The 15,438-nt window shown below is 40.5% G+C and overlaps 3 protein-coding genes across 6 annotated transcripts in view; all 3 read right to left on the bottom strand.

The window, feature by feature from the left end:
- Positions 1–846: 846 nt before the first annotated feature.
- On the bottom strand, positions 847–4,433 carry LOC140766473 (uncharacterized). 3 transcript variants are annotated; one of them, XM_073105830.1, is made up of 2 exons: positions 1,240–4,433; positions 847–1,134 (listed from the first exon to the last, which is right to left on the bottom strand). In XM_073105830.1, the coding sequence occupies exon 1, from the start codon at positions 4,329–4,331 to the stop codon at positions 1,710–1,712; it is 2,622 nt and encodes an 873-aa protein (XP_072961931.1). In that variant the 5' UTR covers positions 4,332–4,433; the 3' UTR covers positions 847–1,134; positions 1,240–1,709. The 3 variants fall into 3 exon arrangements, with proteins under 3 accessions (XP_072961931.1, XP_072961932.1, XP_072961933.1); XM_073105831.1 differs by having other exon boundaries at positions 847–1,131; XM_073105832.1 differs by lacking the exon at positions 847–1,134 and having other exon boundaries at positions 1,145–1,403; positions 1,487–4,433.
- A 550-nt stretch (positions 4,434–4,983) lies between these two features.
- LOC140767229 (beta-amylase 3, chloroplastic) lies at positions 4,984–7,791 on the bottom strand. The gene is made up of 4 exons (XM_073107068.1): positions 7,085–7,791; positions 6,192–6,402; positions 5,985–6,095; positions 4,984–5,889 (listed from the first exon to the last, which is right to left on the bottom strand). The coding sequence occupies exons 1-4, from the start codon at positions 7,627–7,629 to the stop codon at positions 5,089–5,091; spliced, it is 1,668 nt and encodes a 555-aa protein (XP_072963169.1). The 5' UTR covers positions 7,630–7,791; the 3' UTR covers positions 4,984–5,088.
- Positions 7,792–10,638: 2,847 nt separating this feature from the next.
- LOC140766688 (uncharacterized) overlaps positions 10,639–15,438 on the bottom strand; it is a 45,679-nt gene continuing 40,879 nt past the window's right edge. For both annotated transcript variants that reach the window (XM_073106233.1, XM_073106234.1), the window contains exons 56-64: positions 14,670–14,796; positions 14,259–14,480; positions 13,835–14,194; positions 12,908–13,066; positions 12,534–12,815; positions 12,234–12,437; positions 12,091–12,143; positions 11,635–11,743; positions 10,639–11,325 (exon numbers count right to left, since the gene is read on the bottom strand). In XM_073106233.1, coding sequence (XP_072962334.1) covers positions 10,972–11,325; positions 11,635–11,743; positions 12,091–12,143; positions 12,234–12,437; positions 12,534–12,815; positions 12,908–13,066; positions 13,835–14,194; positions 14,259–14,480; positions 14,670–14,796 — 1,870 coding nt within the window. In that variant the 3' untranslated portion in view covers positions 10,639–10,971. The remainder of the gene's footprint in view (positions 11,326–11,634; positions 11,744–12,090; positions 12,144–12,233; positions 12,438–12,533; positions 12,816–12,907; positions 13,067–13,834; positions 14,195–14,258; positions 14,481–14,669; positions 14,797–15,438) is intronic.

Raw genomic sequence — 15,438 nt, 5'->3', positions numbered from 1 at the left:
GGGTGCCCAATTGGGTGTAAAATGCGGTGCGGGACGAGGACCAGAAGAGAGAGTTGGGGCGGAGAGAAAGCCCGCGAAAGAAGATGGGCCAACTCCAAGAGACGGAAGGAGCTAATTTTTTATCGGACGAAACTACCCTTCTGTGTATTTCTTTTTTCCAATTAATTACTCTTCATAAAAAGTAGCAAATATTATGTCATTACTTATTTATATACCTTTCATTGATTATTTTTTTCTCCTTTTCTAAAAGATGAGGAATGATCTGAGTCTTTTCCTTGCTATGCAGAGTTTGTTCAAAGAACATCAGATAATTAATATCATCAAATAAGCTTCCGTAAAATTTTATAAAAAAAAAGTGCACAGTAATGTGGTTCTAAAAAATCTCTCCATTAGATCAAGATGATAGCTGCATTGTCTTCTTGTTGCATTTCCATGTAGAACTCCTAAGGGATGAAAGAATCAGCACTAGTTAAGAATTCAGAAGTTTCCAATGAATCTCTAGAAGCAAAAGCATCACTTACCTGTGCAGTGAGAGGAACTCGTTGAATGAAATAAATAAATAAATAAATAAGAGGCCGGCGGGCGGTTTTCGATCACCTCTGAAGAAGGTTAATGAGTATATGTTACAGCAACAATTGTTGTTTAATTCAGCTCAATATTCACGTAAGAATAAACAATTCCAATGTGCTTCAATGAGGATTAACTTCTCTACTGATCAGTAACTCCAAGGCTTGATCACAACTTTCAAATTGTTCAAGAAAAGGTTCTACATAATATAGATGCTTATTTATAATCTGCTACTCAAAACAAAACAGTTCGAGCAAATCTCAAGCAGTATATATATAAACGAAGAAAAACCCAGATATTACTTATAGAAAGCCAGTACATAATTGACCACTGATCAAGCTGGACCTTGAAAATTTCGAGCTGCTACTATAATCTGCTATATGTACAGAAGAATAGATCCTGCAAATTTCGAGCAGCAGAGAATTGCTGATTGCAGTTCCGAAGGTCAGATATCTACTGATAAGAAGTTCAGAACTTTTGCCGCTGATCAATCATATGAAAAAGGCTGTGAAGGTAATATTCATATCAGCAGTGGATTCCAGGAAAGACTTCCACAACTATAATCTGCTACAAGACAGAAAGAGAATCCTTCAAGGCTTGCAAATTGCAAGCAGAAGATAAGTATCAACTGGAATTGGATATTATACAACAAATCATAAAGCTTATCTCAACCATTATCAAGTTTTTGCCGCATAACGAATTGATGGTACAAAATAACTAGCATATCCCTTTGCAGGGAGCTGCAATTAGTCAGCAGGGGACATTTGCTGGATCCTAATAATATACAAAGAAGGCCTGGATGCAGTATAAAGGACTAATCAAAATGTCCGGAAAGCCTGCAATAACCAAAGGCCACATGAATGAGTATACATACCAAGAAATAGAATCACCTGTCATCTTTACATTGATTTCCTCTTACATCAGAGTGCTCCATCTTTTCCTGCTTTAGGTGAGCAAGAAGCTCCAACAAGCATGATACCAGCCCAGCATTTTTGTTGACCTGGTACCTGGTGCCATCTCAAGTTGATCACCTTTTTCAAGTTTAACCTCATGTCCATTTTGCAGCCATTTAACGGAATGACTTTGGATACCTCCATCCAGGAAATACTCCTGTAAAATATGATGCCCACTACAATTGAGCATTATCTGACATCCATCATTATGGATGACTTTGTATTGTCATTGTCGATGACACTATGTATCATACATGGCTTACAATTCGAAGGTCTACTCTTGCATATGGATTTATAAGTCATAAGCATCAAAAATTCAAGAAATAAGCATCTAACTGAGTCAGCGATGGAAATATCAGAATTTTCTTGCATGTCTCGATAGGCCCAGTCAAGTATATTCTGTGTTACATCGTCAAAGCTGAATGAGACTTCTCTAAGTTTTTCAGCCCACACCAGAGCCCTCTTAGCCAGCCCTTGTTTGCAGAAATGAGAGAGCAGGAGGTTAACTGTAACAATGTTGGGAACAAATGCCATCTTAAGCAACCTGCCAGTCAAAATCATAGCTCGATCAAGAACATCACTGCAAGTACCATTCATCAATGTGTTGTAAGTAACTGTATTAGGAACAAAACCCATCAAAGTAAGCTCATCTAGCATCTTCATGGCTCGATTCATCATATGATTATTACAGAGACTGTGGATCCATATATTATATGTGAAAATATCTGGTTCACAACCCTCCAAAGACATCTTATTCAGAAAGCTCATAGCATTGAGCATATCTAGAGCCCCACAATGGGCATTGATAAAAGTATTGTAAGTCACAACATCTGGAGTTAACCCATTACTGTGCATTTCTGTGAAAATGTTATTTGCCATCTTCAACCTTCCCTGTCTACAAAAGCCATTAATTAGTATATTGCTTGTGAAAACATCTGGGATAAGTCCATTTTCTCTCATCTTCCCCTCTAGCCGCAATGCCTCCGCCACATTACCAACTCTACAAAGTCCAGATATCAGAGAGTTGTATGTGAAATTGTTTGGGACTAGTCCTCTCCTTGACATTTCGTGAAAAGCCTGATGGGCCTCATCCATGTAATTAGCTTTGCAGAGGCCATTGATGTAGGCTGAGAAGGCAATGAAATCTGGATGTATCCCATGCCTCTCCATGTCATTCCAACATCTCAAGGCACCAGCTAGATTACCAGATCTGAAGCATCCATGTAGATAGATTGTGAAAGCAGAAACATTCACACAAAATCCCCTTTGTACCATATTGTCAAGCATTTCCCTTGCATCATAAAACCTCCCTCTATTGCACAATCCTACGATCAAAGCATTACAAGTGGATGCCGAGGGTGAAAGGCCTGCCTCTACCATAGTATGGTACAACTCAAAAGCTTCTTCTTCCAATCCCTCCTTGCTATAACCTACAATAACCGCGTTAAATCCCCGAATACTAGCAGGTAGACCATCCTCAACTGCATGCTGAAGAAGCTCCCGGGCATCATCCAACTGTCCATCCCAGCAAAATCTTGAAACCAACATATCCAGCATCTCCCCATCTGCCAAGAATTCCAGCCTCAACATGTCATCCAACAGCTGCTTGCCCTCACCCTCCCAATCTTTCCGAAACTTTCCATGTCCTGCAACAAGAATGTTGAGGGTGCAGCAATCAGGCATAAACCCCTTCTCTCTCATTTCTCTGTAAACTGAATTTGCCTTATCAATCTGCCCAGCCTTCACATACCCATCAATCAGAACGTTATAAGTAACTGTATTACACTCAACTCCTTCTTCCATCATGCCATAAAAAAGCCTCCTAGCTTCCACCATCCTCCCTTCCCGGCACAAAGCATCCACTAATATATTATAAGTCACAATGCTCGGTGCATAACCCATTCCGACCATCATATCAAACAACCCAAAGGCATCAGCAGACCGTCCGAAAACGCAATGCGCCTTGATCAAGATGTTAAAACTGCACGCATCAGGCTCAAGTTGGAACCTTTCCATCACCCGAAGAAGCCCCTCACCAACTTGAACAAACCCTCTTCTGCAAAACCCAAGAATCATGGTATTAAAAGTTCCGCAGCTTGGGCGTGGTCCTCTCACAATCATATCCTCAAACACCTTCCACGCACTTTTTCCATCACCTTTCTGAAACAACAACCTGAGCAAAATCGCCAGCGCCGACAAGCTCGGCATCTTCCCAATCGTTCTTATCCGACGCAACACATCTAATGCCTCCGCAGCCATGCCGGTAAGGAGGAAGGCACGGAGAACGAGGTGGAGGGCATTGTAGTGGGAGGGAAAACCGCGACGGCGATCGGTCCAAAGGACTAGCTCTGCGGCGGTGGCGCGATGGTTTCCGGCACGGCGGAGGAGAGAGGCGAGGAGTTGCTGGGCGAGAGGGCGGAGGGAGTCGGATGCGGAGGAGAGGAGGAATGCGGCGGCGCAGGAGGAGTGGACGGTAGAAGCAGAGAGGTCCGGGACGGCGCGCGCAAAGAAGGCGAGGGCGATCCGGTAGTTGGGGAAGGAGCGGAGAAGGAGGGAGATGGGGCCAGGGAGGAAGGCAAAAGTGAGAGCTTTGAGGGATATAAGGCATTGAGGAGATGTCTTGAGGAGATGGGAGATGGCGATTAGGGTTTCGCGGCGGAGGGAGGAAGGGAGAGGAGGATGAGGAACCGATCGAGGCGGGAGGAATTGGTCAATGGGGTCGGAGGAGAAGGATTTGGTGGTGGTGAAGAAAAAGGAAGCGTTACGAGAGAGTAGGAAACGGGTGGCGCGGCGGTGAAAGGCGGAGAGCATCGAGGGAGGAGATCGGCATTTGAGGGTTTTGGGTTTAGGGGGTTTGATCGAGACGAGAAGGCGAACGAGACGATGTTGACTTAAACGGATCTTTCACGTAGATTAGGATCCGTATTAGCTACTCTCGGGTTCGGATCTAGGAATCGGAATTATTATTGGGCCAAGCCCCATCATCTGGGCCTTAACTTTAAGGAACTGGGCCCTCGGAGGCCCAATGAGTAGTCCTATAAGATTTTAATCAAAGTTTTGTTGGATTTATTATCGTTCATACTTTCCTATATAAAAATTTATCATTCTGCTATTATATATTAAAAATCGATATTGTTCATAAATTTTATCATCTTTTCTCTTAAGATATATATATATATATATATGCTGAGTTTTTAAACTCGAAGTGCTTCAATATTAAAAAGACGAAAATAACTAACAATTGAAGAACTCAACAGAGCATTTTGATGAAGTAGTGATTCACTCAGAGCATTATCATCAATTCATCATCATCACAGAAACAAATTATTTTTAGGGGGACAATAAACTTTTATTCTCTGCTGAATTCTCTGCTGTATTATTTTTAGGGGCACAATTTATTGCTCTTTTAGAACAATAGGTATCATTATAAAATATTTTACAAATCCAACATGAAGATTATAGATGGAGATAGAGTTGTATAGTATAGTAAAAGGAAAAGAAAGATTAGTATGAGTGGATATCTCCATATATATATTATATATATGTATAAGAAAATATATAATGCTATCTAAACTAGTGCAGCTACTACTTCATTATTCTGTGTCTTCCTGTCTCCACCCTTGAGAAATCCAACATAGAGATCAGAGTGGGTTGAGTCACACTTAGGCAGTGCGACCTTCCTCCCTCCTTCAGACATATGCTTGACAAATGCCACAAAATGTCTCCAATTCTCCCCTTCAAACAATTTCTTGTTCATCCTGAGGTATGTAAACGCGCTCAATCCGATGCAGGAATCGCCTCTGCTCGTCGACAACACCTGGGAATACGCGAATTCGTCGTATCTTTCTAATGCGTTCTCCCCTGCGAGCTCAGCTCTTGCTGCCTTTGTTGCTTCCTTGACTTGTTTAACTAGCAGCTCAGGTGAGCAGTTTGCATGTCCGGGCTGCTGCTCATCTCTCATCTCCATGCAAGTGAAGTTTAGCACCACACCCCTCTTGGCCATCATCTGAGCTATTGGGATGTAGCCGTCTCTGTATCTAGTGTTGTAGTAGCCTGCGGTGAGCTCTGCGGCGTGTGACCGGCTGCGGTAATGCCAGTGGATCCCTGCAACTTTGCCTGACAATTTCGCTCCCGTGCCGCGGAAAATTGCGTCTGCCGATGCGAGAATGCGGTCGCCGTGCTCTAGTAGCTTGCCTGAGTACCATTCAAGGAAGAATTTGCCATAGTCTGTGTTCCAAGTGCCTTCTCTTTTGAAGAAGCCAGTGTCCTCAGGGAACTGGTTGTAATGCCCAGCATCATGAGGCCCACTATTGCCCCATTCCCTCTGCCCAGCAGCAACTGCAGCTGCTTGTAATGAAGCCTTCATGTACTGTGACATAGCAATTCAATCAAACTCATTTAATTCCCCAAGTTTTACAACACTAAAATTCACAAGTTACAATGTATATATGTGTATGTTTCTACCTTGTCATAGCATTGGAATTCTCCAATGCCTGGAAACCTCCAAGTGCCATTGCTCTCTGGATAAGATGGATATCTCAGCTCCCCACAAGGCCCCAGTCCTACTTGAATCTCCTGTGATACAATTCAAATGCTTGATTGTTATCAAGATCTAGAGGAGACAAAAAAACACACACACACACACAAATTCTTGGATATATGTTTGCTTACCACAATGCAATTGCCTAAGTAATCTGCGAATTTTTCGCGGAAACTTCGCATGTAATCAGAGTAGACTTGGATGGGAGTTCTGCCTCTTAGAACTGGGAGCATGTCACAGCCCAGAGAGATGTACTCTGGATTCCTCCTCCCAGACCTATCTGTGTACACAATGTCTGGATTCTTGCTCACTTCTTCCAACACCCATGGTGGTAATGGAATGCTGCAACCAATTCATCACTATGATTAGTTATATATAGAGGGATAAAATTCTATGCTTCTTATTTTTCATCAGTTAAATATCTAAAGTTATGAGATCAAAATTTTGAGAACAGGAGGAGGACTATTTGAAGTTGGGCCACTTAGGATTGTGTTGGATTTTTCTAGCAAGGAAAGGGAAGCATCAAGAAGATGAGACAGAACATTAATTCCAATATATGACTTTCAATAGCTTACAAGTTTTGTTGCTTGTTATCAGAAGGAAGGATTAATTGCAGCGAGTCCAAATGACATATAAGAAATTTCTAGTTGAAGAAGTCACGCAAGATATTTCCCATGTTTAATACTCAAAAAGTCAAAAACAAAGCTCATCCCTGCAATTCTTTTACACCCATGAACTTAATCTATTATTTATATTTAAGTCCACGAAAAAATTTCCTTTCAAACTCCACCTTTGAGAAATTCTACAGTCTAACCCTTTGTTTTTTTTTTCTTCTTCCTGATAATTTACAAAAACAACCTATAATAAAATAAAATTACAAATACGCCCTCAACCTAGAAAAACTACAATATTTAAGCCAAAACCAAGAGGAAATTTTCTACAATAAAGAAAAGTAAATTTATATTTAGAGGGGAGCAAAACATAAATATTTTGTTTTTGGTTTTGTGGAAGTGATTAAATTTACCTGCAAGAGTCACCAACATTACCCCCACACTGGTGGAAGGACATGACCATCTGTAACTTGAGGCCATTCCTCTCCACCATCTGCACCAGCTCGAGATAAGCCTCCCAGTTATACTTCCCCGGCCCATCCTTCTCAACCAGGCCCCACCACACGTCCACCATCACCCCCTCCACGCCGGCGCTCCGGAGGGCCATCAGGCTGGCGTTCAGCGCCCTCGCCCGGTTCACCCCACCGCCGGGAGACACCGTGTCGAGCGGCAGCATCACGTACACCGGCACGCCGGAGCTGGCCGCCAAGGGCTCGTGGGCGGCACAAAGCCCGTGCAGCCGCTCGACGTGGTGTTCTGTGAGCGCCGCCGTTGTCGTCGGTTTGACCAGGTCAGAGCTCAGGGCCGACCTGGCCGTCCTGAGGCGGCACCCGGCCTTATAGACCGGGGCCGCCGCGAGGGAGACCGAGGCAGAGAGCTGCTCCTCGTTGATCTTGTGCGATTTGGTGTTGTCCAAAGGGGAGAGGAAGGACGTCGATGAACGCAGAGTCAAGGCCATGGTTGTTGTATTGCTGCAAATATTCTGTTAATAATAATATTTGTAGGGATGAACGATAGAGAAGGAGAGGAGGGCGTGAGGATTTCAATAGAGAGAAGGGACGGGTTGGGGATTTATAAACCAATGTGTACACGTAAAAGAGAGAGAGAGAGAGAGAGAGTGAATAAAGGTTGGAATGCTTCAATTCTGACCGTATAATGATTCCTATACTTGAGTAGAAATGGATAAGATTCGTTATAACTTACCCAATATAACGCACTGCTTTCCTGGATACGAGGATATAAGAGAGGAAGAGAGAGAGAGAGAGAGATATTTGCTAATTTAAATAGAATCTAAAGAAAAATAGGAAGGACGGAGATTGGATGGGTCTAATCTATTTCCAGACACGGTTGGACTGATTCAGCCACACTTTTTTGAACCCTATTTTGGCAAATCTCTTTTATGGATTTTCTTTTTGTTGCCACGTGGGGATAGCTTATAAGATAACTATGACGTGGCAGAGGGAGAGGGATTAGTGGCTGGGAAACAATTACCATGTCTCATGGAAGTATTTGGATTTGAGTCGACCAAACTAATAAAGTACTACTACTACACCCTAATAGGGAATAGATTAAAGGAACTACCAGTTAGAAGTAAAATAAGAACATGGAAGAATGGGGTAAATTTCATAGATTCACATTTAGATGTAGTAGAAGTAGGTCGGTTTGGAAGTTCGTGAGGGTGGTTGGTTTGCTTCCATTCTAAGTCATGGATAATAAAATATAAACGTGAACAAATTTAACTCCTATATTACGGCTAACTTGCATTAAAAGTCAAAATAAATTATTATTTTTTATGAATGAGTGGGAGATTTCTTTTTTCTTTTTTTTTTTATTTTCATAACTATATATATTTTTTTTATCATTCATGAGCCCAAAGGCTTGATATGGGCCGGACATTTGCTTCGAATCAAACGCCGTTGAGACCTGCTCCAAGCTGTTCTTCCAAGCTAACCGCACTGCCGAGTTATCAACCGAACCGAGCCAAGTTATCAAACTACCAATCACTAAATAATTTCTTCACAATATTATTTAGGGTTGGAGTTGAACTTATGACCATCTTGGTCTTGAGCAAGGTACCTTGATTGTTTTCACAACTACATGAAAGAAATAAGTACGTGAAATTAGTTTCATGCTTTGAGATCCAGTGACAGGTCGGTTGGATGAATATATTTAATGGCTAGAGTAGCACTGAGATAACAAGCAAGTCCTCATCACAAATAAAAATGAAACGATGGATCACAAACACCCAAAAAGGACACTGATAAAGTAACAGTGTGATGTTGGCCAAATGGATGGAGAAGGGCTTTCTGGCCTCGCTGGAGTTGACACAGCTACCTACTTCACCTCTGCCATGAGATGTGTTTGTGGATAAAAAAACTAGGCCTTATCCAATCTTTTGCTTCACCTTCCTAAAATTGTTTCTTCTCCACCATATGTTTTAATTAAAATTTTCTTTTTTCAATTACAATTGGAATATGTGTACTTGAACACCAAATGGAGTGGAGTTTTAGAGTAGAGCTCTCAGGGTTTTGAACTCTTGTGCCCATTTTTCCTAAAGATTGTTGTCTTCCAGGGCCCCCACCATGCATGAGGACTTGCAAGGGTTGATCACTTTTGGGGTTTGTGGCTTTCACTTATGGTGATTTGTTCATTTCAAAGCCACTCAAAACTTGGGAAGGAAACCAAACAGGCAATCTCCTTCACAATAGGAGTGCGAATCACAAAGTTATCTACAACTTTAATGTGACAAATTATGTCAATCTTTTTTTTTTTCTATGTGAGGTGTACATGGGCCACTTATTTTAGTAAAGCTAGCTTAAGCTATATTTTTTTTAAGGTTAGATGGTCATTTAGCAGTTTGAAACTTGGAAGCAAATCAAGATACAAGCTCTTTCTCATCCGCAACAATTAACCATATGGTGCACATTCATTCGTCTAATTAAAGCTAATGCTATCCGTTGTGGAAATATCTCTCTCTCTCTCTTCTCACTCTCTCCCTATATACTTGAATGCTTGATATTTATTATTCTCTCTTTTTGAAGTATATTGGGATATTTTCAAGTCCAATACGGACTATTCTACCAAGTAGTCATAGTCTGATATGGAACTACATATACATATTCTTGTGCATCACTTTCATGAGTGCACCTCACAATCATCTCTCATCCTTGCGTGACGCAGTTGTGTATGTCTAAGGAGGTAATGACGTGGAGATCGGGCGACATGTGTTTATGTGAAATAATGCATGCCTCTAAGCTTCAAAGAAGATGCAAAAGAGCACGAAAAATTATATATAAGATATAAGTTACTGCAGGAGAATAGTCATAGTTAGTATTGTTATTTGCAACATATATGCATGACTAAATGGTATTGTAACTCCTTTTGGAATGGAATATAATCAATGACATGGCTTTTACTGGTACTTCTACGAAAACGACTTCAAGTACATCTATCGGAGTAATTAATTAAAGTATCAATGAGCAAGTGACCTTGGAAAATCGTTGGTCGGGCCGGGCCACCACCTGTACTGTGCTGTGCTGAGAACTTGAATACCTTATCCACGTGTCTCTGCGTTTCCGTGAGTGATAGATCAACTACCCAAAGTTAATTAGCCAAATTAGAGCTTCACTTTAGCTCCTCGTTCACTTGTAAAATAAGATATTCCTTTTCTTGTGCCCGTAGTTATGTTTCAATGATTGAGCTTCTCTCACTACAAATCTCAGAGTAAGCCCTCCCCACAAAGATTACTCTTGCTCTTCATTCATAGCCCACTATTTATTGCTCGTTTTGGACTCCACAAAGTTTTCTTGAAAAGAACGGTATTAAGTTTCAGGGTAAGCCCGTATTATCAGGTAACCAATTTAGGGACAAACAATCAAAGGGCGTATTTGTTGCTTTTCATTATGTTTTTTAGTGACAGACAACCTGGTCAGTAATATGTTCAAGTGTTCAAATTTAAGAAGCCGTGTTTGATGCAATAAAAATAATTTTCTCCAACAAAGATATACACACGAGATAAATGAAGTATTCTGGTTACACTATCACAATTGGGCTTAACCCTCCACAGAGACAGAGACAGAGACAGAGACAGAGACAGTGAGTGAGCCCCTCTAATTATATTTACTTGGCCCCCAAAAGCTCAGAATCAAAACGTCACATTTACAATATTCTCATGGAGCTTTTTAACAGACGACGAGAATTGTCTGGTCTCACAATGTGAATAAAAGCTGGATTTTTGTTTCCTTTTTCTCTGTTGCATCATGCGGGCACAAAGCTCTGATAGGTTTCGTGAATTTATGGTCTAACTTCCATCTGATGGACCTTCTGATAATCGTGGAGGATAAGAGTCGCAGATTCTCACAGGCCTCCAGTCGGACTCTTCTTTACGCTTCCGAAGTGCAACAAATTGGAGAGCCTCGCTTTGAACTTGATATATGTAACATGCCCAAGGATAAGAGTCCGGTGCAGTCCAAACTATTTGCTCCTCAAATGACGTCTCCTCGACAATCCTTTCACTCGCACAGTATACCAAGTCAAGAGGGGGCTCCTCGTAATCAGCCAGGGCCACGCATCCCAGTGCGACGTATCCATCCGGAGGTCTTGGAAGCCAAACAGACACAGGAGAATTGTAGTCGTCGCTGCAATTCCTCCACACCTACATTTAAAGAATATAATGGAATTCATCAAGAGAACTATATAGTCAACTGCAATGGCATCTACAGAAACAATAGTTTCACAAAGTACATGGAAAGATGGGCACGCAGACTAGAATTATCAGATTTTGTACCAACAACGAATTGCTAGAGATGTCTATCATATCAATGCTTGTGAAAAGTAATATTTGAAACTGTCTACCGATGTCCTTTAAACGAGTATGTGAAATGATAACAGTATGGTCCGCCTAAAATTATGCTTCATGAGACAAGTTAACCCAAAATTTGACAAGTTAAGCTAAGGTACTTACCAAGTCGTAACCAATAGGTAGTGCAAAATTTCCATCCGAATTTCTGTATATGGCAGCAACATGTGGCGGGTGATGGCCTATATGTGCTACATCTCCAATTGAAATGTACCTGCAAGTTGTTGTCAAATAGCAATAATCATATCAAATTTGCTAGGATATAGGTATATGAACCCTGAACAGGATAATCATAATATATTAGTACGTAAATTGGTAAGTTTTTTGCAGACTCCACTTGCAGGCTAGTTCTTTATCATAGGCACACGAAATATTGACATACATGTAGAAGAGATCATATATATCATAATCAAATGGCAAATATAACATGAAAAGCAATAAAAGAATAGTTACCAACCATCCAACATGCTTTTATTACTCTTACCAGTTTTTGAAATTTTTTAGTTTCATTAACCAATTGATATCTACACAAGAACGGATGTAAGCAGAATTTTCAATTACCCATCAGGACATAGAGATCTCCAGAAGCTACAAATTGTGCCATCATCTGCAACCTGAAATTTCAGATGGAGTATTTACTTTGTGACATTCTGCATGATAGAAAATATACTGAGGTAAGATTTCACTGCAAGATTTGCCCTTACCTGCTTTGCAAACAAAGTACATCGTCTCCGACTTTCTTGTTCACTGCTCCAGATTTTCTGAAAATTTACTATATGCTTGACAAACCTCCTGTCAGCAGAGCTTGAACTTCTTCTTGCTTTAATCATAGATCTGGGCAGACTATGAGATTCTCTGCCATCCATTTCATCCCAAGCAAACTGTACATGCCGTTGGCTTGAAGGAACCTGTTCATTCAAGAGCTCTCAAGATAAGAAGTTTGTTGGATGTCATTGCAGATAGTTTTAATGAACCAGAAAGAAAAGGAAAAAACAAAAGAAAACCTTCAAAGATATGATTTTCATGTCTGCTTGGTTTTCCTTCCATATCTTCTTTATAGAGGAACATATAATAACAGCCAGAGGATCATGTTCCTCATCTTCATCAACATTACACCTGATGAGTCGTACAAAGCTCTCAGACCTCCTAAAGTTCTTGAGATGGATAATCAAGTGAGAAGGTTTCTGGTGTCCGGCTTTTGCCAGCTCCAATGCCAGAAGTTCTTCCCATGGTACATCCCAAATAATCTTGCAGGGTTTCCTGTCCATTTTGTCTACATCCAAACACTGAATATAAAAGGAAAAAAACAGAGAATAAATACAAGAATATTTTTCATACAAAAGTCTAACAAACAAACACCAAAACCACATTTCCAAACCTGAAGCAACATGACACGTTTGTTTGTTACTAGAACAATCCTCTGGAATGGCACAATGAAGTGGTCTTCATAGTAATCAGACCACGCATACTTGGAAGGTTCTTTAAATAAATCAGTACAACCAAGATTGGTACTAGCTTCAGCTAGGTAGAGGACCATCTGGAAGAGGAGCGCATCAGAGCCAAACGAACAGCAACAATACACATCATATAAGTTTTTCCAGTTGTACGATAATGGTCATATTTCTTTTATTCATTAGATGATAGAATTGGTAAAAAAATTTGACAAAAACTGAATTGATGTAGTTTAAATTAGTACAAGATATCCAAGGTATCAAGGCACAATGTCCAACTAGTTATTGATGGCATTTCCAATTTCACCATTTGTGATTGCAGGAAGTATAAGAAACTACTCCAGAAACTTAGCAAGTGCTGAAACTGATATAGATGCTACCCATAGTACATGGATACTTACGGCATTAAGTATGAAAGTCTAGTTAATATTTTTAAGGCATCTCCAGTATAATTATTTGTGATTGCTGCAATTATGACTAGTAATTTACAGACTATCAAGTGCAAGTGGGTTATTATTGTAGTTCTCTATGTACATAGTACCGGAAGAATGAACCATGGGGGCAAGCATATGCCAATAAAAGCAAGATTTTGTTGCTGTGTATGCAAACTTAACAAGAAACAGTTTTTCAGATTAAACTAACAAGCTTAAGATTCTACTTATATACAAAAAGTTACATAGATCATCTCAGGATATTGTTATTGAACATGCAGGATGATGCAAAATCTTAGGAGTATTTGCTCATGTTGTTCTTCTGAATTCCTTAAGTGTTTTTTGTATGATTATTCTGTAAAAGTAATGGCTGGAGAATAGTAGAATACAAGTATGCACAAAGAAAAGGACAAGTAAAGGAACCTGGCCAACAGCTTCCTTTCTGCTATACTCTCTAATAACACCATCTGCATGGATAGCACGAGGATTTCTGATCCTCCGAGTAATCAGCTTATTACTTAGAATTTCCAAGCATCGGACAAAACTGGCGCTAATTCCATCAACTGTTAATGAGACAAAATCCAGTGCTCCACTTAAAGGCTGAACAACAAATCCTAGGAAAGCGCGCCCAAGTCCATGAGCAAAGCCGAGGAGACCATGCTGTCTAGCATTCTCAACAGGTTTTGTCAGAACACCAGAGACCCCAAAAGCTACACCTTGAGCAAAAGCTTCTGTCCCTTGAAGTATTCCATCACCTACACCAGTAATTCTCCTCGACCAAACCTGAAGCAGCAAGCAGCGTAAAGTATTTGACCCAGGAGAAAAAGAAAAGGGAAGGGGATATTACCTGCTTTGACCGCAATTGAAGAAATTGCCCATCAGTAGAAAGCTCTGCGAATCCTTTACTAAGAGATGCCAAAGTTGATTTCGTCATGCCTAGCACATCTACAGAAAATATAAGATGTAAAGGGTTGTGGATGAGATCTCTCTTGATGCGATTCACAATGGCAGGAACAATGGAGCTTTTCCGCATAGACCTATTCTTATGCATAACCTTTCTCAAATGTACCTGTAGAAGCATAATTAGAAAGGATGTTTCAAAGAAAAGTAATACCCAATTCCACCCAAAAGTGAAAAAGGTGTCCAACTCAATTCTTTCCACATGCTTAACTCTATGTCAAATTCAGCGTTATTATATCCATTTGCATGAAAATATTATCGATCAATGTACTGTGACGAAAAAAACGATAAGACAAACCTGAATCTTAAATGCATTGCCTACAGCAGATAATACAGGGCTCCATATGCCAAGAACACCACGGGGTCTTTCAGTTGGTGCAGTCCCCAATGATATCTTAAATCTTACCTCTGAAATGTCTATCAGTCTGCAAGCATAAGTATTTCATTTAGCAAGGCCACCATAATAGATCTAAATAAAGTTTAAGTTAGAGAAGTTAGCTTGGCAGGAAAAAATCCTACTTAAGCATTAAAAACCTATATTTCCTGGAGAATAGTCAAAAGGTAGCAAGTATTGCCTTCATGCAGCCTCACGCAGGCCATTGGCTCGAAGCGACACAAAGCGTAATGATCTAGTGATATTCATGTAGGATTGTTGTGACACTGGCATGAGGAATGCCAGTTTGCTACCGCCAATATGCTGGCTAGCATGAGACAACATACCAAATATCATGTGCTAACTAAGAACGTTGTTGGCACAAGCTTAACACAAGATGGCAGATTATAAAGATACTCCCCCGTATCAGTGATAGCAATTCACCATCTTAATATATCAATTGACCCATGCAATCCATCACAGTGAGCCATGTTACATGATAGCCCCACCCACCTGAACACTGCTAGAAGTCAACGAAAATAGTGACTCTTTATGCCTTGGTCATCTTATGAGCTTGTGGTGTGAACACCATTATTTGTCACGTTTAGTCTCGTAAGCATAAGAGAGTTGCACTCGTAGCTCTCTAGCTTAACAAAAGTTTTAACTAGCCTTGCAGGATTATTTTTATTATTTT

Source organism: Typha angustifolia, chromosome 9, assembly GCF_048772165.1.
Source record: "Typha angustifolia cultivar Huaian chromosome 9, ASM4877216v1, whole genome shotgun sequence".
NCBI classification, from domain to species: domain Eukaryota; kingdom Viridiplantae; phylum Streptophyta; class Magnoliopsida; order Poales; family Typhaceae; genus Typha; species Typha angustifolia.
Note: the sequence above shows the minus strand (reverse complement) of the source record. Positions and strands in the feature narration are given on the sequence as shown.